The sequence below is a fragment of the Didymella exigua genome (genome assembly GCF_010094145.1).
Source record: "Didymella exigua CBS 183.55 unplaced genomic scaffold M421scaffold_26, whole genome shotgun sequence".
NCBI classification, from domain to species: domain Eukaryota; kingdom Fungi; phylum Ascomycota; class Dothideomycetes; order Pleosporales; family Didymellaceae; genus Didymella; species Didymella exigua.
Window position 1 is genome coordinate 10,537 of NW_022984800.1, and position 25,978 is coordinate 36,514.

At 53.3% G+C, this 25,978-nt stretch overlaps 8 protein-coding genes across 8 annotated transcripts; 3 read left to right on the forward strand and 5 right to left on the reverse strand.

Moving 5' to 3' along the window:
- Nucleotides 1-1,763: 1,763 nt before the first annotated feature.
- On the reverse strand, nucleotides 1,764-3,512 carry M421DRAFT_102863 (uncharacterized protein; the record flags this gene model as incomplete). The annotated part of the gene is made up of 3 exons (XM_033586836.1): nucleotides 1,764-2,423; nucleotides 2,474-3,134; nucleotides 3,187-3,512. 3 exons carry the CDS (start codon nucleotides 3,510-3,512, stop codon nucleotides 1,764-1,766), a joined length of 1,647 nt encoding a protein of 548 aa, XP_033446003.1.
- Nucleotides 3,513-5,515: 2,003 nt separating this feature from the next.
- On the reverse strand, nucleotides 5,516-6,953 carry M421DRAFT_230642 (uncharacterized protein). Its single transcript, XM_033588400.1, has 5 exons — nucleotides 6,483-6,953; nucleotides 6,385-6,429; nucleotides 6,257-6,329; nucleotides 5,723-6,196; nucleotides 5,516-5,664 (listed from the first exon to the last, which is right to left on the reverse strand). Exons 1-4 carry the CDS (start codon nucleotides 6,609-6,611, stop codon nucleotides 5,784-5,786), a joined length of 660 nt encoding a protein of 219 aa, XP_033446004.1. The 5' UTR covers nucleotides 6,612-6,953; the 3' UTR covers nucleotides 5,516-5,664; nucleotides 5,723-5,783.
- A 4,179-nt stretch (nucleotides 6,954-11,132) lies between these two features.
- Nucleotides 11,133-14,138, forward strand: M421DRAFT_423308 (uncharacterized protein). The gene has a single exon (XM_033593421.1). It carries the CDS (start codon nucleotides 11,155-11,157, stop codon nucleotides 13,771-13,773), a length of 2,619 nt encoding a protein of 872 aa, XP_033446005.1. The 5' UTR covers nucleotides 11,133-11,154; the 3' UTR covers nucleotides 13,774-14,138.
- Nucleotides 14,139-14,561: 423 nt separating this feature from the next.
- Nucleotides 14,562-14,711, reverse strand: M421DRAFT_28226 (uncharacterized protein; the record flags this gene model as incomplete). Its single annotated transcript, XM_033588926.1, has 1 exon — nucleotides 14,562-14,711. A coding segment is annotated over one exon (150 nt), but the record flags the coding sequence as incomplete, so codon positions are not given.
- A 33-nt stretch (nucleotides 14,712-14,744) lies between these two features.
- Nucleotides 14,745-17,128, reverse strand: M421DRAFT_423310 (GMC oxidoreductase). The gene is made up of 7 exons (XM_033593422.1): nucleotides 16,909-17,128; nucleotides 16,823-16,856; nucleotides 16,511-16,772; nucleotides 16,338-16,464; nucleotides 16,035-16,279; nucleotides 15,772-15,985; nucleotides 14,745-15,723 (listed from the first exon to the last, which is right to left on the reverse strand). Exons 1-7 carry the CDS (start codon nucleotides 17,096-17,098, stop codon nucleotides 14,930-14,932), a joined length of 1,866 nt encoding a protein of 621 aa, XP_033446007.1. The 5' UTR covers nucleotides 17,099-17,128; the 3' UTR covers nucleotides 14,745-14,929.
- Nucleotides 17,129-19,880: 2,752 nt separating this feature from the next.
- On the reverse strand, nucleotides 19,881-20,913 carry M421DRAFT_7525 (NAD(P)-binding protein; the record flags this gene model as incomplete). The annotated part of the gene is made up of 3 exons (XM_033597112.1): nucleotides 19,881-20,374; nucleotides 20,412-20,832; nucleotides 20,884-20,913. The coding sequence occupies 3 exons, from the start codon at nucleotides 20,911-20,913 to the stop codon at nucleotides 19,881-19,883; spliced, it is 945 nt and encodes a 314-aa protein (XP_033446008.1).
- A 609-nt stretch (nucleotides 20,914-21,522) lies between these two features.
- Nucleotides 21,523-23,064, forward strand: M421DRAFT_423312 (uncharacterized protein). Its single transcript, XM_033593423.1, has 3 exons — nucleotides 21,523-22,204; nucleotides 22,251-22,732; nucleotides 22,778-23,064. Exons 1-3 carry the CDS (start codon nucleotides 21,784-21,786, stop codon nucleotides 22,877-22,879), a joined length of 1,005 nt encoding a protein of 334 aa, XP_033446009.1. The 5' UTR covers nucleotides 21,523-21,783; the 3' UTR covers nucleotides 22,880-23,064.
- A 743-nt stretch (nucleotides 23,065-23,807) lies between these two features.
- On the forward strand, nucleotides 23,808-25,575 carry M421DRAFT_7527 (general substrate transporter; the record flags this gene model as incomplete). The annotated part of the gene is made up of 4 exons (XM_033597114.1): nucleotides 23,808-23,900; nucleotides 23,948-24,479; nucleotides 24,534-25,221; nucleotides 25,278-25,575. 4 exons carry the CDS (start codon nucleotides 23,808-23,810, stop codon nucleotides 25,573-25,575), a joined length of 1,611 nt encoding a protein of 536 aa, XP_033446010.1.
- Nucleotides 25,576-25,978: the final 403 nt, after the last annotated feature.

The window sequence follows — 25,978 nt, forward strand, 5'->3', positions numbered from 1 at the left end:
TCGAGGTTAGCTGTTGCAGGAGACTGCGCCGATGGCTTTTGCAAAGGATGCGTACTGTAATCTTCTCTGGACACAGAGCAAAGTCTACCTACTTGCCAAGGAAATGAAAGCAGAATATGTCGCAGCTAGCGTTCTAGACGCCTTCCGACAGCCTGACAGTAGCTGTGTTGTAGCAGATACTCAAAGCAGATTGAAATATGCCTACCCATCTTGACAATTTTCTGCGTCACTCTGCCACTTTGGAGCCTTGCTCACAATTTGCAATTTTTCTTGGCTCCGAAGATGAAATCAAAGATGAGAAGCGCGTGCTAGCTCAAACAGTGCTTTCGTCCCCATCGCAGTGATTTTGATCTGTTTGGTCTCTTCGATGTCATATCTTCTCTTCACGCTACTTACAGGCTGTCTGATCTCCACGTGCACAACGTCCCCGAAAGTCGTGTCTCACGCTTGAAATTGCCTCTGCTACTCCCAGCCTCAACTATACCGACAGCCTATTTGAGAGGTAAACTTATCAGAAAGCGGTTGCAAAGCAAGTACTAGACCGATGTCAACTGACTTGGAGCATACAGGAGGCGAAGCACTCACACGTGATGCAGCTGCTCACGCATCCAGCTCGAAGAGCATATGGCATCGCCCTCGCTGTGCCTGGTACTTTCGTAGTTGAAGAAATACTATCCAGAGAGCTAGTATGGCTATTACTACAGCTGCGACGCCGGGTACTGCACCAAGGATGTCTATAAAAGATGTTGCTGCGAGTGTAGCGATTGCGCGAGACGCAAAGCTAATGTCGTGAGCCATGTAGGAAATGACTACCCAAATAAACTGCGGGCAAGAATTCTGATAGTGGTTTATGAGAGGTTCGTTGAAGGCATGGTAACTATGTCGAGGACTTAAAGCCTGCGTATGCAATTGCAGTGACGGTTCAGAAGACAACCGACCTGGAGAGTACTGAACAGAGACAACAGCACCGCAGGCGCTTTATAGCAGCTTCAAGGTGCCATATTGTCGGCGGTGCTGTGATGTCGCCAACTTGCCACGAATAGTTCGACCATAGGCGGCAGGCCCACGGCAGGCCGACGAGAGAGGTATAGTCCATAGTGTCATAGGGCAGATATGAACGCCCGCATTGGGTCAAAGCGCAGCGGGAGCTCCAGGAACACACGCAGCTAGAGCGCACAAGGACTATGCAAAAGAGTTCAGCAACCCTGCTTCATGGTCTCTAAATTCTGTTGGTGGAAATGATTGGTGGTCAGGCGAGACAGCGCGGGGCGTCGGGCGGCGCTGACGGATTCTTCTACTCAGATTCGGCCAATTATTGCATGCCTCGTGTGTGTAGCGGACCAGACCGGTCACGAAGCGATACAAAACGTGACTGTCTTGGAGGCTGAGGCGCGTTCATGCAGTCATCTTCGTCAGTCTTTCTCGCGTAAACGTACTACGTCAACAGACCAACGGCCGGCAAAATCCCGTTGCAATACCGCATGAACCGCTAGACTTGTGGTTCAGGAGATTCGCGAGAGTAGTCAATCCACCTTCCACCACTTCTCTACCTTGATTTGAGCCCCGGAAAAAAGTCTTAATGCCCATTCGCCAATGGCGGCAATCCCATCACACTGTTCAGCCGTGTTCGACAATCTGTCGACGGCCGATATCAATACACAATCAGGGAGAATATGGTCTTATTGTCAATAAGCTAATACTCAAGTATTGATCTAGGTCTGCCCGTTGCCAAGGTGCTGCTTCGCTAGGACTCCGGAGCGATGCTAATACTCCAGCTCAAACTCCAGTCTCACCTGCGGCACCGCCTTACTTCCCCCCGGCATCAGGTACGTGAAGTTCCAAAACTCGAACTCGTTAACAGGATCTCCCGCGCCACCATTCGCACCATTGAACGTAACCGTGAAATTCTGGTCGACCGTACCAGTGACATTGACCTTAATACCCTCCACATCTGCCCACGACGCAACATCGCGCTTGCCATCCCAGCTGTTCGTGCCAACCAAGAATGAGAAGCCGTTGCTGGAGTTACCCCGCGGATAGCTCAAGTCAAGGTAGTTTTCGCCAGTTGCGGCATCCAAAGCATACACCTGGGCGTACAGGGTGAGCCAGCCCACGCTGCCGTCTTTCCTACCCCATTGCACGACCGCTGGGTTGAAGGAAGAGGAGCTCTTGGCTGGACCGCCGATGACGTTCTCGGAGAAGCTCTCAGCGCCGATTGTCATGTTGTCGCTAATCCAGGCAGTGATGTTGCGTGGGTAGTTGTCGAATGGCGGAGAGAAGGCAGATGTTTTGACGGTGTGAGTGCCAGGGAAGGTTGTGAGCGCGGACAGAGTGGTGTTGGAGATGAGTGTGTTGTGGAAGGGCGCAAGAATCGCGATGAGAGGAGAGATGGCGAAGTCGTCCTTGTGGCCCATGGCCCACGGCTCGAGGTCGTCAGCATCATGTATACAGGGGCGGCGCATCAGAAACTCACCTTCGCGTTTACGGGTGCCTTGTCCTTGCCGACCAGAGTCCACATTTGCAGTGCGAGAATACTGAGATACTTGTTCATATCATAGCCATAGCTGCGATCCCAGGGCCCCGCAACGTTTCTCAAGTTGGCATTGTAAAGTTCTCCGAGGGAGGCCCATGTGTACTTGATCATCTCGGGGCCGTACTGACCCATGACACTGTCTTGAGGCATGTACTTTGCCCAGAGAGTAAGAGCATACAACGACACACCGGCATAGGTACCCGAGTTGAACTCAGAGAGAGTGTTGTCACGCTTAAATAGGTCAACGACTTCTTGTGCGTACGTCTCGCCGGCAGTGGTCATGTTCGACTCGTTTGTTCTGCGGCCGACCCAACCAGACACGAAAGCTCGCATGATCGAGGGGTTGCTGTACGCAGGGTACAGATTGTCATCGTCGACACCGCCCACGCGGTAGCTGTCTCCAATGGTAGTGTTGACCAGGCTCTCGATCATGTAGTTTTGCGTCTCTTGTGGAATGAGGTGCGGGAACTCTTCGAGCATAAGGACGAATGTAGTACCCACGAATCCGCGCCAATTGGGATCCCAAGAGTTGTAGATGTTCTTCGGGTACTGTGCAGTGCCGACTGTCGGCTCCTCAGGGTACTTTTGGTAGTCACCGTACCTGCACTTATTAGCTACCACTGCAAATCATCTTTGAAGCTAGGGGCACCAACCACTGCAGGCTTTCGTTCTTGAACTGGGCCCCAATGATATTGGTAACGATGCGCACCGCTTGCTCGGCGTCGTCCGCTTCGTTCCTGGCCAAGAGGCCCGCAGCGTACCATGCGCTTGATCTTGTCTCGTGGACTAGTGCCGCCGATGCGAGACTGAACAAATAACCCCGTTCCGGATCGTAGTACATGTCCATCCAATCCATGGACTCGTGCAACAGGTTTTTCGCGTAGCTCTCCGTGTCGTTACGCTTCGTGAGTGCTCGGCTCGCCATTGCACCACATCCCAGCAGCGTCAGCGCAGCGCAGTACCTCGAAAAAGCGACCATGTTAGCGAACCGGACAATCGCACGCGCAATTGCAGCAGTGCGGCGGCGCACTCCATTTTGTATCCAGACGGCACCTGGCAATTAATCCGAAGCCGGCTGTCTGTTTATCGGGACTAAACCTCGAAAGTCGGCGCGGTGGCTTGGTATGGAGACATCACGAGGGCGCAAGACATCGTTCAGGGTCGAGCGCCGGCCGCTCAGGGTTGGAGTTTGCGGGGCTCGGTGCAACGCCGTGCGAAGGGGAAAGGTACCGCCGGCGATGATGTCGATCGAGGAAAGCTGGACCGAGGTTCTGCCCTACAGATGCAATGGCCCTGGACGTTGAGCGTAGGTGCAGATAAGGTCGCGATAGGTGACGTAGCACTGTGATATCGTTGCGAATGTGATGGAGGCCGTTTCAGGTAAGTGAAGAGAGCATTGATCGCTGTTGTGATAAGATAAGATTTTGTCGAAGTCCTTGGCTATCGCGTTGAAGACCCAGCCTGATCTGGAAGTGTCAGATTCGCGTTGAGGATCGCTGTGCGAAAGCGTTCGCCGCTTCGTCACTTGACGCCAGAGGGCAGGCAATTTGGCGGCTATACACAAGGTCCGTGCCGAGAGGACGAGTCTGGACCTGCTCACTTCTGCATCGATGCCCATCGTCGTCACCAAGGCTTGAAGTCTATATGCGCACGCACTGTGACAGCATAGAAGATGGCCCTGACGTGCTGATATTTCGGACGAAGAACAGATCAACCACGAGTTTGGACTTCGGATGCTCGAGAGGCAACGAAGATGCTTGCAAGAGGTCGATGTGCACGCAACGGCTGTATCGCAGGCATTAATTCCCGATGCCGTCTACCAACTTAGGGTCGGGCTTCGGCATTTGACGGTACTCTGAAGTACGGTGAACGTCCGCAGATCTCAAAGTGTGGGCTGATGGTGTCCGTGCCGATCAACGGACAGCAACAGGTCTGACGCGTGATGTGCAGGTTTGACGCAGGTGGTAGTCAATTTGAGACATAACGCAGTCTGGATTTTCAGACATCACCTAGGTGTAGATGGCAGCGCAAATTTCCTCCAACGCAAAAACATCGCGACAAATAACAGAGGTCGGATGCCAAGGCAGCAAAGGATTGAAGGCGATCGTGCGGCTTTCAACCCAAGGCTTGAAGCGGGTTAGCGAGTCAGTCGCGTGGGGCGTAGCATTGAAAAGTGGCCTGTACTGTATAGACTGCGACCAGTCCGGAAGACTGGCACGCAAATTCTGCTCGACATCGGGTGAGACGACACGGGCCTTGAACATCAGCAGAGCTGGTAGATGGCAAATCGTATATAGATTGCGCAATGGTTCGAAAACATGTTTCTAGCACATGTGAAAAGCCTACGTGAGAACGTCATTGACATCCTAGTCACCACACGGCTCCCCCAACTCCTCGCATGCCATGCATTGGAAAGCAAGGAACCACCGGGACATATACCGCTTTGGTTAAGGAAATCCCTATCAGGGGGAAGCACATGCAGAGAAGATGTAGCCAATCCAGGACGCAGCCATGCAGCAATGACTCAGGTCGTAATGACCACGATATGACAGCGCACGATAAAAGCCGAAACTGATGCTTGAGACAGTGTGCAGACGGCAGAGCGTCGCGATGTACAAGAGGTCTCGCTGAGAATCCAGGTCCTTGGAAAACAAGCTTACGCCCATCTGGAAAGATGAAGAAGAGGTCCGAGGGGTCGAGCCTGAATCCTGTTAAGGTTGGCACTCCATGAGGACATCTCCATGGTAATGTTGACGGACGGCCATAACTCATAAACTTTCGATTGACTGCATTATGGCATCTCCGCGATGGTCGATGAACTGCTCATGAATTCATGATCTATCCGGAAACCCTTTCGGATGAAATCGATTAACTCCTGACGGCTCCTTGTGGGTATGAAAACGGCCCATTATAGTAGTAAAATATTCAGATCCAGGTGTGAACTCCGGAAAACAAAAGGGTATCTCCGGGCACAGAAAATGACGGAGTAACAGTGGTTGAAGGCTGACAGTCACAGGAAGGCTGCCTCCAGTTGCTGCGCATTCATCAGGTTTGAGCACCGGCCTAGTGTTTCCGGTATCCAGATTGCGAGCTGCGGGAAGATGGCTGTGGTTGCTGTGACAATGGGTATTCTGAGGACCTGGTATTAGTATGGCGTTGACAGGCACGCACAGCGCTATCGGTACTTACGTCGACCGTCTGAAGCAATGTAGTAGCCTGGAGCAGGAGCAGGAGTAGCACTACTGGGGGCTTAGCGATAGACCAAAAAGATGTCGTCGGTGTATCCAAAATACCTTGGGGTCGCGTATGTCGGGGCGGCGGTAGGTCGGCCGTAGGCATCTGTTGGTGACTGCGATGGGTAAGAACCATAACCCTGGGACTGGTATCCTTCACGTTGCGAGTAACTGGCATAGGGGTCCGCGGGCTGGGTCCTGGGTGCGGCCGAGGATGGTGCAGCCTGGTATCCTGATTGCGCACTTCCATAACTAACCGGGGCAGTTGTGTAGTGTCCTTCACTGGGTGCGTATGCCGCCGATGTTGCGTATCCGGATGATGCCCTAGGAGCAGACTGGCGGTCGTAAGGGTCTGCAGCAGAGGGGTGCTCAACCGGCTTTGAGGGACCCCAGTGCTGGCGCGCCGCGTGGGTGCGCGAGTCTTGGTAAGCTAGAACAGCGTCAGGGACTCTTGATACCTTGGTATCGCGAAGATAAGGACTGTGGCTACCTCCGCGTCCCTCGCCTGGCTGTCGCTCCTGCTGCCAGCGCTGCGAATCCATCTTCAGATCCTGGATCATTTGCTGTAAAAGCGTCAGCATAGGCCTGCGATCAGCGTGCTCGCATGGTCAAGCTTACCGAAGTGAGCGTTCGATATGCGGTGATCCAGTAGCCTGGCTGGCCCTAAATGTTTGTTAGTCCAAAGCCGCAGCTCGACAGCATCAAGAGAGTCCAACCTGGTATTCGCCGGTGCCTGTGCCAGGCCTGACAAGCGCATCAGGACCCAGGTAGCGCTGGATATCGGCCGTGATGACCTCTCGTGCGATGCCATCGCCCAGAACAAACCACTGATTTGCTCGCGACATATTGGCTGAGGCTGTGAGAAGTGATTGATGAAAGAGAAGATGATACTGATGTCAGTGTCGAAATGGGCCAGGCTCAAAGAGGACAAGGAGGGGCACTGGGACCAAATGCTGTCAGCTCGGATGGCAATGACAGAGAAGCCTATTATTCCGTAGGGTGGTGTCCAGGAGGTTATTCCAAGCGCCAGAGGAAGTAGAAGGCGGGGGTAAGACCAAGATACCGCACAAGCGAGATGGCCTGTGACAGTGGTGGGTTCTGATGGGGGCGTGATGAGTGGCTGCGGCGACCTGTTTTGGGAGACCGTGGAGCAGGCCTAAGTACAGAGGTTGCAGCTTCCTAGTGGGGTGCAAATGCAGCTGTCGTGACCACGACGGAGAGCTGGCTGCGATACAAGATGGCGCGGCAATGCAGTTGCGCGCGCTCAATTTACTCCTCGGATTGCGAACAACTGGGGAAGCTGCTCTGGGTCGCTGTTATTGTGCGGCTCTTTCGCGAGGTGCTGGTAGTCAGCAGGGTCTTGGGAGGCCGGTTGCAGCGAGGGTGGGGTCACGATTGGGCGAGACGGTAGGCGACAGCGGCGGGCGGCTGCACGTCAGTCGGTCGGGCAGCAAGCAGACGACAGGCGCGAGGGCTGACGGTAGTGTCTTACAGCAACGTGAAGCAGCCGGTGTTCGAGTCGATCTGCGATGGCGATGGGTAGCGTTCTGAGAGCGAGGAAGGGGCAGAAAACACTGCAGCTTTCCGGAGGCGCCCGATCTACTTTATTTCGATACGCCAGCACGCCAGCGGCCTCAGGTACCCATTCAAAGCGCAGCTCGAGCTGGCCTCGCGCGGTTTGGGTACCACCGCTTTTGCGGCAGCTCAGGTGGGCGAGAACTGTGGAGCCAGGCCACTGCAGTGGCGCGTTGGGCACCAACCTGTGCTGGTGCCCACCAAAACTCCGCTGCAAGTCTCCCTTGATGACACCACGTTTCGATCGGCTGTCTTGTGCAGCGAATGGTCATTTGCAACTCGCAAAGGCACAGTATTGTGCAGCAAGAGATACAAAGTAAGAGGTTCCGTCGAAATCAACAGTGCTGCCTGCCTTCCTCGAGAACGGATGTGGCTAAGGGCGGCTTGGCCCGATGCAAATACTTCTTCACCAGCGCCTGAAACCTTGCATCATCTCAACCACCACGACCGGCTTGCTGGGATTGCCTTTGTCTGTTTCCTACAGAGACTGTGACGTTGCATATGTTCGAGCCTTGCGGTTCTGTCGGGCCCAATCAGCCAGGGCCGGGCGTCCTTATGTAAGACACCGCTCACCGACTCGCGCACCTCTGCTTGCAAACGCCTTCTCAACCGAGCTCGGACAGTAAGAGAACATGCAAAGGAGTGTTCTTGGGCAGTTCTGCATCACTCCTGGACCTTGGGAGTAGAGGACAATTTCATACAAGAGATGACCGCCATAGGCTGCAACTGCATCCACCTGTGCAGGCCACAGCCTCGGTCCTGAGAGCCGCTGCAAAGTTCTCCAGTATCGCTACCTATGGGATCGCTCCCGCCTGCCGCAGATTTTGGAGACTCCACTCCTCATGCTCCATGTCGTGGCTGGCCCTTATTAGTCGGTTTTCACTCTGTTGCCATGGGCTACTATCACGCAACGCACCCTTGTTTCTCAGGCACTGAGGGCGACGGCACGTGGCTTCGTGACACAGTGTCTGCAGGCATCCTTTTGGCCTGCTTTGAACAATACATCTACGCGCAGCTGCTGTGCGTAAGACATGTCGACTGTACGACTTCAGACTCCCCAGTTGTCAACGCCTGCAGCACGCTAGCCACCACCTGTCATACTTCATCTCCGATCTGTCTAAGGTAAGCATTCTCAAGTCTTGTACGGTATCCCTTTGAAGCAATATGGGACTTGGAGCTTGCAGATCTTTAAGAATCATATTCTTCCTCGGGTCACTGTCGACAATGGGCCTAGGGCAGCTTGCTATTCAAATTCACGGTCGTGAGTGCAGCTTACCAACGTCCTCGAGAACTCCTCTTGACCAGGTCTCTAATATACGCACACACATACCTATGCTTGCTTATTCTTTGGGTAGCCGGTAATGCCGGGTTGGGCACCGCTGTGAGGCCTATCATATACGTGCGGTATTTCTCCTATCATACGTACTCCGGAGCATTGGCGCTCGGCATGATACCTCAAGAGGGTGTTCGATCGTCTCCAAGAGTTCCATTGCAATACTGTGGGTGTCCCTTCGGTGCTATTCAGCGACAAGACGCTAACCAGAACAGGTGAGCGACGAGAGCGTACCAAAATGCCGCCTTTCAGGATGGGACCTGTCACAAGAGCACATGCGATGTTTCAAAGCTGTCACCGAGACCCGAATGACTACCAGACGATGATCTCCACACGTTCGAGATAACGGCCCGTTTTGCCGATCTCAATGTGCGAATGTGACCCAACTACATATAACGAATAACGGCAATGAGGCCGCGAGCGCAGCGCAAGCATCATCAAGAGCAAGACAGTATCACCACCAAACATCAAGGGCCCGGTTCTACAACGGAACAACAACGACTAAACCTTACAGTATCTCATCGTTTCAGGATGCCCTAACACATGTTGCAAATGCGACATGTCGCTGCACAACAAGAAATGGTCGGCCAGCCGTCGAAGGTAAAAGTCATCAGGTCATACCATATTGCAGCAAAGGCTGGCCAGGTGCTCAGGGAGAGCATGACCAAATACCCATTGGGTCACACGAGAATTGTACCCATTGCACCGATCTTGCAGTACATCTTGAGGAAACTGTAGGCATGCTGATAATAGCATTTTCGGAAACTTGATCTTTCACAAACGGAACGCAGGTGTTCCTATTTACTCATGGGAATCACTGTATGCAGACACATCTGTTGCTACAGGGTCAGCCTTCGCACTCCCACCAGTGGCACGTACTGGGATCCAGAAAGAGACGAGACTTTAGTGTAGGTAGACTACGTGTCGAGTGCGCCACAGAGAGGCCCAGCACCATCAACACCGTTTCTGCTGACTGTTTGACTGTCGTAGGTCATTGCTGAACATAAATCATTGGCCGTTATTCACGTTTGATGAAGTGAAACGAACGTTCTGTCTGATTCTGACGTAATGTGCGTCATGCTTTGAGGCTTCCCCAGACCAGACCCTTGCGCTAGCGTGGCATGGAATTCAGGTAGCGACGACCTGTCGAAATGCAAAACCTCTTCTTCCAACAACGAATGCTTGACCCACCAAACCGCACCTCAGTTGAGCATGGACAGCGGATACAGCAGCACGGTCGATGCCAAAGCTCGAAGGCACCAACATGAGCGCGAGCTGCGGAAACGAAGGCAGACGCTCGCCAAAGGGAGGTTGTAAATTTCGAGCGAACCAACATTGTAGTGACTTAAGGCTGCGGCGCGAAAAAGACTGGCCAGGGAACGCGCATCAAGTCTATGGGTTCTGCCTGCAGACGTCGACTTTCGTAGGGCTCACCATAGTGACTATCCTAAAGCTAGCCTTCTCGGTCTACCGGCAGAAGTACGACAGACGATCATCCTACTGAGCTTCGACGTTCAAGAGATAGTAAAATCCGGGTTCGGGCTGTGCAGCGGAAGACCACGTGCACTTCGAGCATACCAGCTGCATTCGTTGTTAGACAAGCCTTCGACAAGCCTCGAGCAGAACATCATGAACAGGCTGAACAATCGAGTCGCCGAGCTGTGTCAGGTAGCCAGGACAATCAGCTACGATATGCAATATATTGGCCGGCAGTGGCGACTCGCGCTGAAGCATTCGACCCACACAAAGATCGATACCGATAGTCGCGGACTCCCAGATTCCACTTTACACCCCGCTCCCGTATTCGGTAGCTAACGAAAGAAGAGTAAGGTCATACAAGGGGTCGATCGGCCATTGAAGGGAAGGAGACCAGGAAAGTTCTGGGACTGCGCTGAGCGACACGTGCCTGGCAAGTCGGGGTGTCTGAGGGCGATCGAGGACCCGCAAATGTGACTCCAAGATACAAAACAAGTCAGAGGCTGGAGGCGCAGGGTACAGGGGAAGACCTCGTTCTGGGTGAACAAGCTGGTGTTCAGTGACTAAGAATCCTGGAATGCTTGCCTTCATCTCAGACCAGAGCTCGGCCTATTGTCATAACTGGACAATAGCAGTCACCTAGCAAGTCGAAACTCATTCCTTTAGTACCAAATCCTGCTCTTTGACTCTCTTTCTCCGTCCGTGAAGTACCTCTGCCTATACACCTTTGCTGTCACAAAGCCTTTGTTCAAACCTCTCCTCGGCCGGTCCGACAGAATCACCAAACGGTCTCCGACATGGCCGAATTCAACCCGTTCACCTTCAACGGATCTAAGATCCCGCAATCCACCCCCTCTGGTGTCAGCCTGCGGGCCGGACTGGCAAGATTGGAGCGAGAGAACGCAACGCTGCAGCGCGAATTGCGCGACGCAAACAACACAAACGGTGTGGCGCGGGTCAAAGCGGCCGCCAAGGAGGCTGAAAGAGAGACGAAGCGCGCTCAAATGGCTGAAAGGATCGCCCGCAAGATGGCAAATGATCTCCTCAACACCCAAAAAATGGCGCAAGGCTCGACGGCAAATCCAGAAGAGGTGGTGAACTTGGAGGAAGAGCGGGAGCACTCGACGACCGAGAACGGGAAGTTTCAGGTGGAGTCCGAGACAGACCAGGGTCACCCAGCCAACGTGTCCGACCCCGCCGGTGACACCAATGACATCCACGTCGAATGCCAGCGCGACCGGAAGGAGCTCATAGCGAAATTCGAGGGGCTTTGCTATGCAACGAACGAACGCCACCGCATAGCAAACAACAAGTTAGAAGCAAAGAACGAGGAGCTTGAAGCGGAGAAGGACAAGCTCCATTGCCAGGTGCAACAGGCCAAAGATGGTCGCGCCGAAGCCGAAGAACAGCTCGAGAAGCTGAGGGAGGAAGCCCAACGCAACGCCCAAGAACTCCGATCCGCTTCAAGCAGGCTAAATACGCTAGAAGAAGAGCACCATGAGCTTCTTGGACATGTTGAGGAGCGTGTCGCAACCGGTCTCGCAGAGGCGAGGGTAATCAGCGACCGACAGCAGGAGGACCTACTGGACGCCAAAACGCGCCTCAGTCTTGCGATTCCCGAAATTCAAGGTCTTAAACACGAAGCCGATGGATGCCAGCAAGAGTTGATTAAGGTGCGCAGTGAAGGTGCCAAGCTTCAATTCGATCTGGACCACCAGAAACAGGTTGAGAAGCACCTCAGCGAGAACAACGAGCGTCTCCTCGTAGACCTGAAAGAGGAACAACAGAGGCGCCAGGCCCTAGCTGTTAAATGTCATGAGCTTGCAGTGCAATTTGCGAAAACGCGTCAGGCCTTGGAAGAATCAGAAAAAAGCGAAGCTGAACACCGAGAAGCATTGGAAATGTTACAGGACGAGCTTGGTTCCGCCCAAGATGGAGTGATACAGCAACAGCAGGAGCTTCAAGAGCAGGTTGAAATTCTGGCTACTCAAGTGGAAGAGCATGCAGGCCAAATCGCGATCAGAGATCAACGCATCGAGTCGCTTGAGCGTGACAACGACGAGCTTATGCGTAAGCTTGACACCTCACGGCCAGTGGTTCTTCGTAGCATCAGCATTGCTAGCCACAAATCTCTCGCTGCAGAGCTCGATATCAACGACGATCAGTCGGAGAGTGCTTTGTCTGATGATGAGGACGCTGTGATGGAGCAAGTCGAACTCGAGCTGTCTAGTACGCATCACATTAGCATTACTCCTCACGAGGTTGCCAAACCACAACTTACAGTGTCCGTCAGCGATGCTGTGGCCACGCCACCACGCGCACGCCAGGATTCTCTTCTCGAACACTCACCAGCCCGCAGCGTTTCGAGCGTTGAGCTGCCTCTTCCTATTCGACCTGTGCTCGACATATTTGAAGACACAGTTGCAGACTTTGCACCAGATTGGCCCGCAAATCCGGCGTTGCCCTTTTCCGGGACGACTGCGAAGAGTCTCTCGTCTATCGATGTTGAGCCTACATCGCTTGTGGATCCCGACATCACCAATGCCGACTATGAACCGATCGAGGCAGACGTTACCGGTGGAATGCAAATGGTCCAGACACACCTCGAAGAAACGTCGATTTTTGCTCCAGCCGAGCCAGCGCCTGCTCTATCACCTGCATTCCAGCGACTCACAATGCACGTGTTCAAGCAGTCAGTTTTTCAGGTCGACCCAAAATCAGGCCGCGTTTGCGTTACAGATCCTCACACGGACCGGGTGAAATACGGTGAGATCAGGAGATGTCTTGAGCCCAATGCTAGACCAGCAACGTCAGCACACGAGAGTGGCCATCTTATGAGCATGGAACCGCCACTTGCCTATAAGCGCGGTTCTTGGGAGGAAGTACCGATACCTGAGAGTTTGGCCCAGCCTAGAGTCGCTTCGAAGTCTCGAACGCGCTGTCTGATCTACCCATTCCCAACATCATTGAAGCGGACTGATGCCCGCGACCTAGATGTGCGCACATCACAATGGCCGATTGAGGAAGAATCGACCCACGAGCTTGCAGCATCACCAGCCACACTTGCAACGAGCGATCTTACCACAACCGTCGACATTTGGCCCATCTCGACTGCCACAAGCCCTGGCATTGTCTCCACTACGCAGAAGAAGGGATCGGCCAGGTCCATGCAGATCCTCGTGCTTTTACTCATGCTCGTTGTTGGCGTTCATTCGGCGGCACTGCTTGCATTCCTCCTTGCATTCTTCGGAGTCCTTTTGACCTCGCTCGAGCTCTACACCGCACTATATAAGCCTGTCTCCTCCACATCCAGGAAGGAATTAGATTCCAAGCTCCACTATCTCCTTCATGCCCTGACAGTGCTACTCGTATTCTTCTGCTGGCGCTTCTGGACCCAGGTCCATGCCTGGGAACAGGTCAACGGTGTCGGCTTCGGCGAGGGTTTCGGCAGTGCACATGATGATTTCGGACCTTATGGTGATGGCCACTTTCTTCTGAGCAGGTTACCCCTCAACTGGGTGAGCGCCGACAGTCATCTGCCCGCCAAGGCTGTTGAGATCATTGTGAGCACTGCAAGTGCCCTCGAGGGGCTGGTCGGTCTCGAACCAACGCCGTCATTCTGAGCATGCACAACGACCGCGCTGCTATTTGGTCGGATCTACCAGACCCGGCAGGTGAGCCAACAAGAGGCGCGACCACGCAAATGCCGTGCTGCGCTTCGACGGACATGCTGAGATGATAACGATGAACGACAAAGTCAGGCCCTTCATGAGACCGGCACGCACGGCACTCGGCTCTTTTCCCGCTGGCTTTGGCCTCCCTGCATTGTCTTGCTTTACCTTGCTGTACCACGACACCCGTATACTTCCACATTTCCTGCTTCCCATCGGCGCTCACATAGAACAGTTTTAGATTGCACATTTCCAGTTGAAGTCCATCGATCTTCTTGCGCGATAAGACCTCCATCATAAATTTAATGACTCCGTACACTACTCACTAAAAGCGCTTTCAAGATCCTGCCAGTCTCGTAACAGCAGGCATTTTTGTCACCCATTTCACCGCCCCGCCCTCAACAGTGTCCACCATCCACCTCGCCAAAAAGCTCCGATTCGTACTCATCGTCCATCTCTTTGCCCCAATCGGCCCAGCGTACAACTTCCTTCCTCCCTGCCCTTCCGCCAGCTCTCCCAATCAGGCTCGCTAGGAATCGCCGCAATCCGAAAGACCGTCCACTCAAGATCCGCAGCCTCGTTCTCAAACAACTGCTCAATTTTGATGATGTTGCGTTAACTATAAGTTTTTTTGCAAATAGCTTAAGGTATGCCAGCACTACGGGCCTCATGATGACAAAGAAGTCCTCAGGACGCGAAATGGCCACGGTGCCCATGATGAGGATCTTCTTGATGCTGTGTTCGCCTTGGATGACTATAAGAAGATGATTTGGGGATAGATCGCTGGGGATCTTGGAAGGGTTGCGGGCATATGCGACAACGGGGTGGTTGCGATGAAGTAGCTCGCGAAAAGTGCGGGTGCCTGCTGGACAGGTACGGTCGAGGACGATAGGAAGATGGTGGCTCATATATTTCATCGTGGTGTCTGGGATCTGTACATCTTGCTTTTTTGGTCTGAGGGCGCTTTCACGAGCACACTTCACTCGAATTGATGGCTTTTTTGCAATCCCACAACACAGCAATCTGGCTGCATTCTGAGCTTTGTGCACATATTTTACAGTTGAAGAGAATACGGGACCTTCTTAAAACAGCTCAGCGCTTCAGCGCTTCAGTGTTCCTTACCAACACGCTTCATGATATCTGCCGCCCGCTCTGCGACCGCATACACAGTCGTCATTGTGTGAGCCGCCGGAAGGATGGGGAACACACTCGCATCCACAATTCTCAACCCCTCAATGCCATACACTTTCAATTCTGCGTCCACGACACCACCGTCCTCACGCTTGCCCAACTTGCAGCTTCCAGCAGGGTGCCAGAGGGTACCCGCACTGTTCTTAATATACGCATCAATATCCGCATCTGAAGTGACATTTGCACCAGGCACAGCTTCGAAGGGGTTCAGTTCGGCAATCGAGGGCTGGGCGACCAGGCGACGAGAGAAACGCAAGGCTTCGCGGAGGAGGACGGTGTCTAGCGGGTTGCGCAAGAACCCGGCATCGGCGATGGGCGCATCGAACATGCTCTTGGAACCTGCCTTGACGCTGCCGCGTGAATATGGGTGCTCCAGACCGAGCACCATGACGCCGTCTGACCAGAGGATTTCGAGAAACGCGGCGTCATCGGCAAGGAGTTTAGAGTTCAGCGACTCATAAGAGGCTGCGTAACCAGCCGCGACTTCCGCAGGGGCATCAGATGGAAGAGATAACGAAGCATCGGCGGCAAGCGCAGCGGCGTGGATCGTGGCGCTCTCGTTAGTGTATGTTGAAAGGGGAAGGAAGAGGAGGAAGTCGCCAGTAGGGGAGGTGTAGGGCCCTCGCTTCTCGCTGTCGTATTGATGGCGAGCTTCGGCAGCAAAAGTAGCATTCGATGTCAATAGGCTGCTTTGTGCAAGGGTAGTGTTGACTTGGCCTTTCGTCAGCTCAATTCGCCCGGAACACACAAATTACTCACTCGCATTGACCACGGCCACGTATACGTGGTCGTGCAGACTCTGTCCGACCGCTGGAAGATTGACAACAGTGGGAACATCGATATTCGAGAGCAGTGCAGGGTCACCGATACCAGAGACTTGCAAAAGCTGCGGGGTGTGGAGGGTTCCGGCGGCTAGGATGACTTCCCGCTTTGCCTTTACGGACTGGACAGTCGCGTTTGACGAAGCAGCAAACTGTGCACATGTGAGCCATCGACGTGCGTAGAGGGAACGATGTATTTACCTCAACGCCCGTTGCTTTGACAGTGCTATTGGTGTACGTCAAGATTCGAGTCGCCTGGTGGCCGGCAATGAGATGAAAATTTTCCCGCTTTGCAGCGGTGTCATAGTATGCCTCGTCTGCAGATGAACGTCTGTACTCGGTTGGATCCATGTTGTGAGGGGTGAAATAACCGCCAATAGCATTGCCGTTGGCCTGATCGTGAGGGATTGGAATGTTCAGGCTCCTTGTTGCTTCAACCAAATTCTCTGTTTACGATTAGCTTATTATCCTTTCGAGGCGATGCGCAAGATCTTTTGCACTGACTTGTGGTGGGCCATATGAACGGGGAGTACGTGGAGTGCATGTGACCTTCGTAGCCATGCGCGTTCTCGTCCCAGGTAATGTTGTACTCGTCCCGGATCTCATCTACGGGAGGGGAGAAGATCTCGTTCTATGTGTGTAAATAATTGATGTAAGCAGTTCTGAGCGCTACGAACCTTCTTGAAGTATGGAAGCAAGCTCTCCCAGTTCCAGCCCTCGTTGCCAAGTGCCTCCCAGCCATCGTAATCCGACTTCGCACCGCGATCGAAGACCATACGGTTCAACTTCGTAGAGCCACCAACGATTTTTCCTTGCGCGACTGATACATTTCGCCCACCCAGGAACTCGCTTGCGGCATATGTGGTGTTCCAATCGTACTTCGTGCCCACAGCTCCGCCTGCAAGACCAGGGATGGTAACGAAGTCTTCGTTTTGGTCACTGTGCGCATGTGAGTACCAGAGTAACCAGATGACACAGAAGAGAATTACAATTGGCCGGCTTCGATGACAAGAACGGTCACAGCTGCGTAGTGTCAAAATTTACTATTTGACGCGCATGATCGTGATCTTCTTACCGGACTGCTCGGACAGTCGATTCGCGACGGTCAGACCAGACGCGCCCCCTCCAACAACTACATAGTCGTACTCTTTCAGAAGCTCATCTGCTCGAGTCACAAGCCGGCCATTGAAAAGAGGGTGTGCAAAAGCATTTGACGCAGAGAGTGCGGCCCAGGTGAGAAGGCGGCACTTAGCCATTGACAGCATGTTGAAAGAGCGAAAGGTTGAGAATGTGTGATACAACTGCAATACTTAGTGACGCTACTCGGCTTCGTATATGTAGTCCAGCATTATAATCCGCCGTAATGCAACCGATGCAGGATGGCTCGCATATGCCGTGTTGGTACTGACACCTTGCATCACAGCAGATCGTACCTTGACAAGCCGCCGCCGCTATGTCGCAAACATCGTGCTCACAATGTCATCCTGTTCAGCGATCCTCAGGGACTGTAATGGCGCCTATCATGCGTTTGCAGTGTTTACAACTGCCGATGATCGCGGCTAAGCGTTGCTGATAAATTACTTCGTACTGTGTAGTCCAGGGGCTGTGACGCGGCGGCTCGGAATCAAGCGTCCGAGCAACACCGAAATGCAGGTCAACGCTGTGACGTAGGATATCGAAACATTTGCAGGGATGTACGAAGTAAGTATCATAGCTTCCGAGGCTATCGGTTATGCCATCACGTGCCGTGGACAGCGAAACATCCATTTTTGCACGGCGCTCGATGGGATGTATGGAAGACTCAGCGTTAGCATTTTTAATGCGAATCGCTGAACCCACAGAAGTGTAGAACCTCCCCCTTGGAATCCCAGCCATCGCGTTGTCCACACTTATCGGTTCAGTTTACTGGATCAACAGCAAACTCATGATAAGCATTGTTGCCTTGCAACTCCGACACTACCTAGTTCCTAATAACCCTATGAGTCATTATAGGTAGTGGAAGGTTAGTCACGTCAGTTTCTTGTCGGATGACATCGATAAAGGCTCGCTCGTAGTTTAAAGTAATGCATGTTCCCTGCAAAATTGTTCAACCAACACACCGAGATGGGGCATGTGGAAGAGAGTGTTTGACAGTTCGGTACCACTCTTACAGATCTAGAAATCGATTGTTGGGTCTTCTTACAGTAGTCACGAATGTCCTTCGTAATTCGGGCGATTGAATTTCGCCGTGGTATCCCAGACGAGATTGAAAGATTGCTACAGAGTTTTGCAGACTTCTTCAGGTACTCTGGTTGCAGCCAAGGCTGAATCAATTGCGCGAGAGGCAGTTGCGTCTCTTCCGAGATTCCAAAAACCTCGGGATGACTCAGAGTATGAATTCAGATCCACAACGAGAGTGGTATCCCCGATCAACTGTCCCGTTATTACAGTCTGTCAGTTCATCGATGAGATGTCGTGTTATTCAAAGTCGGTCAGCAGGATTCGACGGAAGGACCGGGGCTTTGCAGGGCACGGGATCCGGGTGATGAGAGTACTGGCATAACTGGCGAGGTTCACTTGGTACGGGTCCTCAATGCTGTCGATATCCCAGATAGCCTGGTTTAGAGCCTGATTAAGAGCAGTGAACAAAATCGGCGAAACAATTCTCGACGCTAGATTCGGGTACGTCAAGTGATGATGGATTAGTCATCATCTGAAAGTAACAGTATGAGCCGTCAAATTTTGTTGTTAGCCACGTAGTTCTCGTGCACGTTGATCTATCGCGTCTCACTATGAAGCCAGTGCAGCCCGTGGATTCCGACGAGCTCTGCCTGTGGTCGTGACCCCGCAACTTCCTGAGTCTGTTCGTTTACCGGTAGTTCTGCTCTTTCCTTCACCATGGCTTCCACCCTCGGCTTCGCGTCGCCATGAACCTCCGCTTTGTCCAAGCGATCTTGCTCTGGGCGGTCCTTGCGGAAGAACCACCAGCCCTTCTTCTACGCAAGAAGCAATGCAAGAAGTGATAACGCTCCCAGCGTGGTCCCGATTATGATACCGATATATGCACCTGAGGATAGCGTGGCACCAGAATCGCTGCCTCAAGAGTCATAGTTGCCTGCTGTTTGATCAGAGTCGTTGGTCGTGCTTTTCGGACAGGGCATCCGGCGGGCATATTCTCCAATTCTTCCAGCACATGATGTATTGTAAATAGCGAAAAGGTCTTCTTGGTCTCCAGACCTAGCCTGCGCAATCGCAAAGTTCGCACGGGAAAATTCAACGACAACGTAGATCTCTTTGAGGAAAACTCAACCCAAGATATTGATTGCATCCAATCCCCACCTGGCACTTGCCGAGTTAGAAGGGTCAAAGTATGGGAGCGGGATGCTGCAAGGTCCTGCATCTCTCCACGAAGTAAAGTCTTAGTAACGAAATATACTTCTGTCCAAGCATGCTTGATACAGACCTTCAGGTGTATTGTTGTCATGCTGGCAGGTGATGGGAAGTTGATTTAGTGGCGAGTTCAGGTTGGTCACACCTCGAAAGCTCTGGGGTGGACGACCAACTGCTATATAGAACTTTGACCAAGGCCCACCCAGACCATCCCTATTTTGCTGTCAGCTATTTCCTTAGGGGATTGCGAATGACCTTCCAGTAAGTACTAGCCTTGACTTTCTTGAGCGGTGGAATGCAAGATTGAGTATCGCAATGGAGCGCAAAGGTCGCCAACAACACCGAAATAAAGGCAGGCCGAAACACGGCTTTGACGGATGGAGAGATTGGAGAAAGCTAATGGTGAGGCTGGGAATAATTAGTGGGGCAGACCGTGTTCATATACACAGTGGTGGTGCTATGAGTCGATGTTAGATCAATCAGATCATTTGCTAGTAAGCACCATTCACGTAAGCTGCATGAAGGCGTAGAAACCAGCCGTCCTTACATACTTCGGCAGCACTCAGACCAGTGATAGTTCAGTATGGGCATGCAGTGTTACACTGTGCCCAACGGTCTCAGCCCTCTTTTATCTTAAATTCAAAACCTAGTACCAGCTACCACTCACTGTCGTCCTTGCTAAACCTCGCAAGCCTCGACCCTGAACAAACCCTCCACAATAGTACAGTCTTGACCCCACCTCGCAATCGCGCCTCGCACCGCTTCTCTCACACTCATCGTCTTCACACCTATGAGATCGTTTTCGATCAGATGGCTGAAATCGTTTCCACAGTCCTCCTCGTAAAACTGGTTGCTGACAGTAAGGCCCTTCATAGCCTTGGCCCCTTCCCCTCTCTCCAAAGCGATCCTGGAGTTCTTGTTGATCTTCACGAGATCAACTTCCTCAACCTCGAACTCGGTGTCAAAAACCTCTTGAAGCGTTGCCAGGAGCGATCGCTGCGTAAGCTCTCCCTTGACGAACGGGCATATGTAGATCGGTCGATTCTGTACAGTGTCTGGACTCCTCAGCATGTTCGCGGCAGCGCGTCCAATGCCCGACAATGGAGTCCAGAATAGCGGATTCTGCCCTGTCCCATAAACTCTTGCCTTGCGATTTGCAACGTCAAACCCCGCTGGTCCTTTCATGAGCCACATGTCAAAAAAACGGACCACCGTTCAAGCTCGTCCAGGCAATGTCGCCGCTCACGGCGAGCTTTCGCAGATACTCTCTGATCCTGAACTTGGCGCCGGCGAGTACTTCTGGTAGACGGCGGAACTGCGGACTGTCGATGTATCCGACGAATTCGTTTGCAAAGAAGAATTTCACGCCTGCGGCGACGGCGGCGTCGATGATCAGCTTCGAGGGATCATATTGGGTGGCGCCGCCGGTGATGCAGTTCACAATTGCATCCTGGCCAGCGAATGCTTCTGAGAGAGAGGACAAAGTCTTATAATCCGCGGTTTTGTGTGTGATGCTGGATGCCTCGGGCGGGGCGTATGTTGAATCCGGGCGTGTGATTGCGGTGGTCTGGAATCTTGAGCCGTCTTGTAGTAGCTCTCTAATAATAGCGTTTCCAACGTTTCCTCCAGGCTGCGGTGTGATGTTTTAGATGCAACCTCGACCGCTGTCGGCTATACGTACTCCGAGTATGGCAATGTTTTTGAGCTCCATGGTGTTTCTTGTTGTGGCGTGCGTGTGGACTAATATGCAGTTGACTAAAAGGCAGCTGTAGAGGAAACTTGCTATCTCAAGCTCAATGTGTATCGTTCAGAGTCTTTTCAATGTGTCGGGGTATGGCACCAGGCGTGCAGTTGCGGGTCATCGGCGCACATTGCCCTCCGACAACTTACTGCTTTGCGGTTGCCTCGACCATGATCATGCTCCAGGCAACAAGGCAGCAATTGTCTGATGACCTTTGGCTGACTAAATGAGTTGAGTTGTGGAGTCTGCCGCTCAACAATCGTCACATGTAATGCGGAGAAGCGCTACTTAGCTATGTAAGCGGTCGGCGACTGGACAGTGGAGGGGGTGTCGGCAACTCGATTTTACCAACCAAACGCCGAAGAGCCTCATTGCAGATAGGTAGCCCACAATGTCGACTGTCTCCTGCAGTTTTCCTTATTTGAACGGCTTTTCGCTAAGTAGAGCTCGACGATGCGCATGAGCTGGCGCATCAGTGTATGACGTAGCGTTGTTGTGGTGGGGCACTTTTGAGGAAGTCGCGTCCGTAGACAAACACAACACTAACCTGAGGACTGGCAACAACGCTGTGTGTAGCAGGCCCACCTATAACATTACAACGTACTACACACGCGTTTACAAGGGCTTCTGTTGCGTCGTAGACAGTAACCACGTTCAGAAAGCGCCGATAGACACTCCGAACGGCAGCTCGGTCCGAGATAACGCGCCTGCTTAGGCATGCAAGAGGGTATAAGTCCCGCTGCTGCGAGGGCCCATCTAGAGCTTCTCCCACTTCTTGCTGCCCCTCCAGACTTGGATTCTTGTACATATCGATTCACACAATATCAAGCCCTGCACAACATGCCTGAACGAGCAGCGCTTTTGATTGGCAAGCTTGTCCACACGCGGAAAGAGTGGGAGAGCATCTCGCAGGTGGCCTCTAAGCTCCATGAGTACCCTGAGGGCGATCGCGCAGACTTCATCAAGAAGTGCAAGGCCGGTGAATTTGACGGTGTCTTTGCTCTGTACCGCAGCAATGACTCCAACCCGTTAACTGGCGACTTCAATGACGAGCTCCTCGAAGTGCTGCCAAAGAGCTTGAAATTCATCTGCCACAACGGTGCCGGGTACAACAACATCGACGTAACAGCATGCAGCAAGAGGGGCATCCAAGTATCAAGCACGCCTATCGCGGTCAACGACGCAACCGCCGACGTCGCCATCTTCCTCATGCTCGGCGCACTTCGTAATATCCACCAGTCATACTCGGCAGTGCGAGGAGGTCAGTACATCGACTGAGCATCCGAGAACTTTACTCATGTGAGCAGGGAAATGGCGCGGCAAGTTCGCCCTCGGCCACGACCCGAAGAACAAGACACTCGGTATCCTCGGCATGGGCGGAATCGGCTCCGCGGTCGCAACGCGCGCGAAAGCGTTCGGGATGAAGATCCAGTACCACAATCGCAGGCAACTGCCCTCTAGTGAGGAGAACGGCGCGACATACGTAACCTTCGAGGAGCTGCTCAAGACATCAGACGTCTTAAGCCTGAACCTGGCGCTCAATCCGAAGACGAAGCACATTATCGGCAAACCCGAGTTCGACCAGATGAAGGACGGCGTTATAATTGTGAATACGGCGCGAGGAGCTTTGATCGACGAGGCAGCGTTGGTCGACGCGCTGAAAAGCGGCAAGGTCTGGACAGCCGGGTTGGACGTCTTCGAGGAGGAGCCTGAGATTCACCCTGGACTACTGGAGTGCGAGAATGCAGTGTTACTGCCCCATGTTGGAACGGCAACATTCGAGACTCAGGTCAGTAACAATGCCGCACGCTACTGACTCGACTGACTGTTACAGCGTGACATGGAGCTGCTGGTGTTAGAGAACCTAACGTCGGCAATTGAGCACGAGAAGCTGATTACACAAGTGCCAGAGCAGAGAGAGAAGGCGAACTTGTAACGTGCTGCAGAACCTGCCTTCGAACAAGGGTGAGCGAGCGCATCGATTTCCTCTCATAACCACACATACAGTAGATCAATGGAGCATACACCGATATTCATTGAATGCTCCCCGCAAACTTTACTCGGCCGATGTGGAGGGAAACCTGGAGTCGGTGTATGACGCGCGTGTGACACATGGTGGAGGCGAGGAAGCCTCGCTACCGGTGCCTGCTTGCGGCAGCGTCGGCGTTTGAAGATCGCCGTTCGACTGCTCGAAATATTAGACGTCAACAACTTCCACTCAAAACAGCTTTCCCGTCGGCAGCTGCCATGGCATTGTACCTATCTTGTCGGAAGGTCAGTCGTAGCCGAGGCCTTACTTCTATGGCCGCGGAGAAAAGGCGGCGGTGCACCATCGCAGTGTCCGCGAAGCCAAGAGGCCAAGACAACTGCAACTCGCCTGTTGGATGCATTTTAGTCTGTCCAAGCAACGCCAGACGAAATCAAGCAACCCGCTGACGAGATCCAGCAAGGGTGTCGTCGGCTTTGGTCCGAGCCTAGTCGCTGGACACTCGCTTCTGTGCACAGCTGTGCGGCATAATCAGCAATTCTGTTGAAGCGTCGCCCCCCATCCTACGATATCGGCGTTTGACTGTTTGACTGGAGGAGAAATGCCGACCGCACATGCGGCTCCACTGCTGGAGACCCCACAGTGTTCCCCATGTCGTACGCTTTCGCGGTATGCTGTACCGACCCCCATGGAGTAGTGGATCAGGGTTCTTGTGTGCTTTCGGGACTGCGATATAAGTCTCAATGTTCTCCTCGGATGTTTGAGATTCATTGCAAGCCCCCCTCGCGACCAACGTGGTGATCCTTTGCAACATTGGACCACGACTGCGCGACGCGAAGTTTCTGCACACCACCACACGACTCGACGAGCCGCAACAATGGCAAAGTTTGATCTAGCTGCGGTATGGCGCGATATGGTCATCCACCGTCGAGCCTACCTTCTCACCGTCGTGGCATCCTTTGGTGGAATGGTCAGTATCTCGGCCATGTCACGTCTTCACTGTTGACGATTTCCTAGCTTTTCGGATGGGACACTGGTCTGATCGGTGGTGTTCTGACGATGGACGCTTTCCAAGAGTCTTTCAATCTCAATCCCGAAGGCGGTAACTTTAAGAACCTCCAAGGCAACATCGTGTCGGTCCTCCAAGCCGGCTGCTTCTTCGGCGCTCTCGCATCCTTCTACGTCAGCAACACGTTTGGCCGCAAATGGGCCCTCATCATCGCGGACATCATCTTCATCATCGGCTCGACGATTCAGACACTCTGCGCACTGGGCACGACCAGCTTGACACAGCTTTACATTGGGCGCGTGATTGGTGGGTTTGGCGTTGGTCTTATCTCGGCCGTGGTGCCGACATACATCTCTGAGAACGCACCCAAGGAGATTCGAGGACGCTGCGTTGGCTGCATGCAGCTCTTCAACGTCACTGGTATCTGTCTGTCCTTTTTCGTCAACTACGGAATCAACCTGGATATCACCAGCCGCTACAACTCGGCCAAATGGCGCGTTCCCTTTGCGCTGCAGATGCTTCCGGGCGTCATCCTTCTCGGTAAGTTGTTGAGGTTCGGAGTGTATGGCAGGACGTGACTAAGCAAGCATTCAGTCGGAATTGTCTTCCAGAACGAGTCTCCCCGCTGGCTCGTCGAGAAGAACCGCATAGAGGAAGCGGCCAAGGCGCTCGCCCACGTTCGTGGCAAGCCTACGGACGATGCGGAGGTCATCCAGGAGCTCGACGACATCATTGCTGACTTCAACGGCCACGAGAAGATGCCCATGATGGCGCAGCTCAGGTCGGCGTGCTCGAACAAGAAGATCTTCTACCGCTCCTCGTTTGCAGTTGTGCTTATGTTTTTCCAGCAATGGACGGGGACCAACTCAATAAACTACTACGCGCCCCAGATCTTCAAACAGATTGGTCTTACCGGGGGCTCTGCCGGCTTGTTCGCTACGGGCGTGTATGGAATCGTCAAGATTGTGGTGACTGCGATCGGCCTGATGGCTTTCACGGAGCAGCTGGGTCGCAAGTGGTCGCTGCTGATAGGCTCGGGCGGGCAGGCGTTCGCCATGTTCTACATTGGCGTCAACCAGGCGGTGCATCCGCCGACGGGCGTGCTGGACGGCAACGCCATCTTCGCCATCATCTGCGTGTACCTGTTCGTCGTCTTCTACTCGTTCGGCTGGGGCCCGATCCCGTTCGTCCTCGCGTCCGAGTGCGCGCCCAACCACGTCCGCACGCTCGTCATGGCGGCGGCGCTGATGACGCAGTGGCTGTTCAACTTTGTGATTGCAAAGTACGCTCTCCATCCCCTCAACTCACATCTTCTATGCCGTCACTAACACTGCGCAGGATCACACCCATCATGCTCGCCGACATTACGTACGGCACCTTCCTGCTGTTCGGGTCCGCGTGCATCGTCATGGGCGTGTACACGGTCTTTTGCGTGCCCGAGACAAAGGGCGTGCCGCTCGAGTCGGTCCACTTGCTGTTCGAGGGCGGCATCGTGGCGGGCTGCGTCAAGGATACGTTTCCCGCGACGTCCCGCGCCAAGTCGATTCGGAACACGCACTACGCCGATCACGTCGAGGACGTGGACGGTGGCGCGCCGAAGAAGAGGAGGAGCATTGAGCATGTCGAGACTGCTTAGGGCCGGATGGGAGGGGTGGGTTGTTGTTGTTGTTGTTGTTGTTGTTGTGCGGATACGTGTCTGACGTTGATGTCTAGTGGTAGTTGATTGGCACAGTGTGCTTGGAATACCCATTGATTCTCTTTCTGGAACCTCTTCTGTTGGTGCGTGGAAACGGCCTTGCTTGAAAATGGGCCTACTTTGTAAAGGTCTTGGTTGAAAACAGTCCTAGTCTCACTTGAAAAGGATCTTGTCTGAGGCCAGCACTCCTGCCCGTGCAAGACATGCACGCCATGCCTCAACATGAGGTGTCGACATGAGGCGTCAACATGAGGTGTCGACATGAGGTGTGTCGGCATGAGGTGTGTCGACATGAGGCGTCAACATGAGGTGTCAATATGAGGTGTCGACATGAGGTGTGTCG

What these genes read in the sequence shown, in the direction of transcription:
- M421DRAFT_230642 (XM_033588400.1), bottom strand. Translation starts at nt 6,611, where the DNA reads ATGTCGCGAGCAAATCAGTGGTTTGTTCTGGGCGATGGCATCGCACGA. An exon ending in CATATCGAACGCTCACTTCG is followed by an intron (nt 6,330 to 6,384) that starts GTAAGCTTGACC and finishes ACGCTTTTACAG; the next exon opens with CAAATGATCCAGGATCTGAA. An exon ending in GCCAGGCGAGGGACGCGGAG is followed by an intron (nt 6,197 to 6,256) that starts GTAGCCACAGTC and finishes ACGCTGTTCTAG; the next exon opens with CTTACCAAGACTCGCGCACC.
- M421DRAFT_423312 (XM_033593423.1), top strand. Translation starts at nt 21,784, where the DNA reads ATGCCTGAACGAGCAGCGCTTTTGATTGGCAAGCTTGTCCACACGCGG. An exon ending in ATACTCGGCAGTGCGAGGAG is followed by an intron (nt 22,205 to 22,250) that starts GTCAGTACATCG and finishes TCATGTGAGCAG; the next exon opens with GGAAATGGCGCGGCAAGTTC. An exon ending in CGGCAACATTCGAGACTCAG is followed by an intron (nt 22,733 to 22,777) that starts GTCAGTAACAAT and finishes TGACTGTTACAG; the next exon opens with CGTGACATGGAGCTGCTGGT.
- M421DRAFT_423310 (XM_033593422.1), bottom strand. Translation starts at nt 17,098, where the DNA reads ATGCTGTCAATGGCTAAGTGCCGCCTTCTCACCTGGGCCGCACTCTCT. An exon ending in GTCATCGAAGCCGGCCAATT is followed by an intron (nt 16,773 to 16,822) that starts GTAATTCTCTTC and finishes ACATGCGCACAG; the next exon opens with TGACCAAAACGAAGACTTCG. An exon ending in TCAAAGCAACGGGCGTTGAG is followed by an intron (nt 15,986 to 16,034) that starts GTAAATACATCG and finishes ACATGTGCACAG; the next exon opens with TTTGCTGCTTCGTCAAACGC.
- M421DRAFT_423308 (XM_033593421.1), top strand. Translation starts at nt 11,155, where the DNA reads ATGGCTGAAAGGATCGCCCGCAAGATGGCAAATGATCTCCTCAACACC.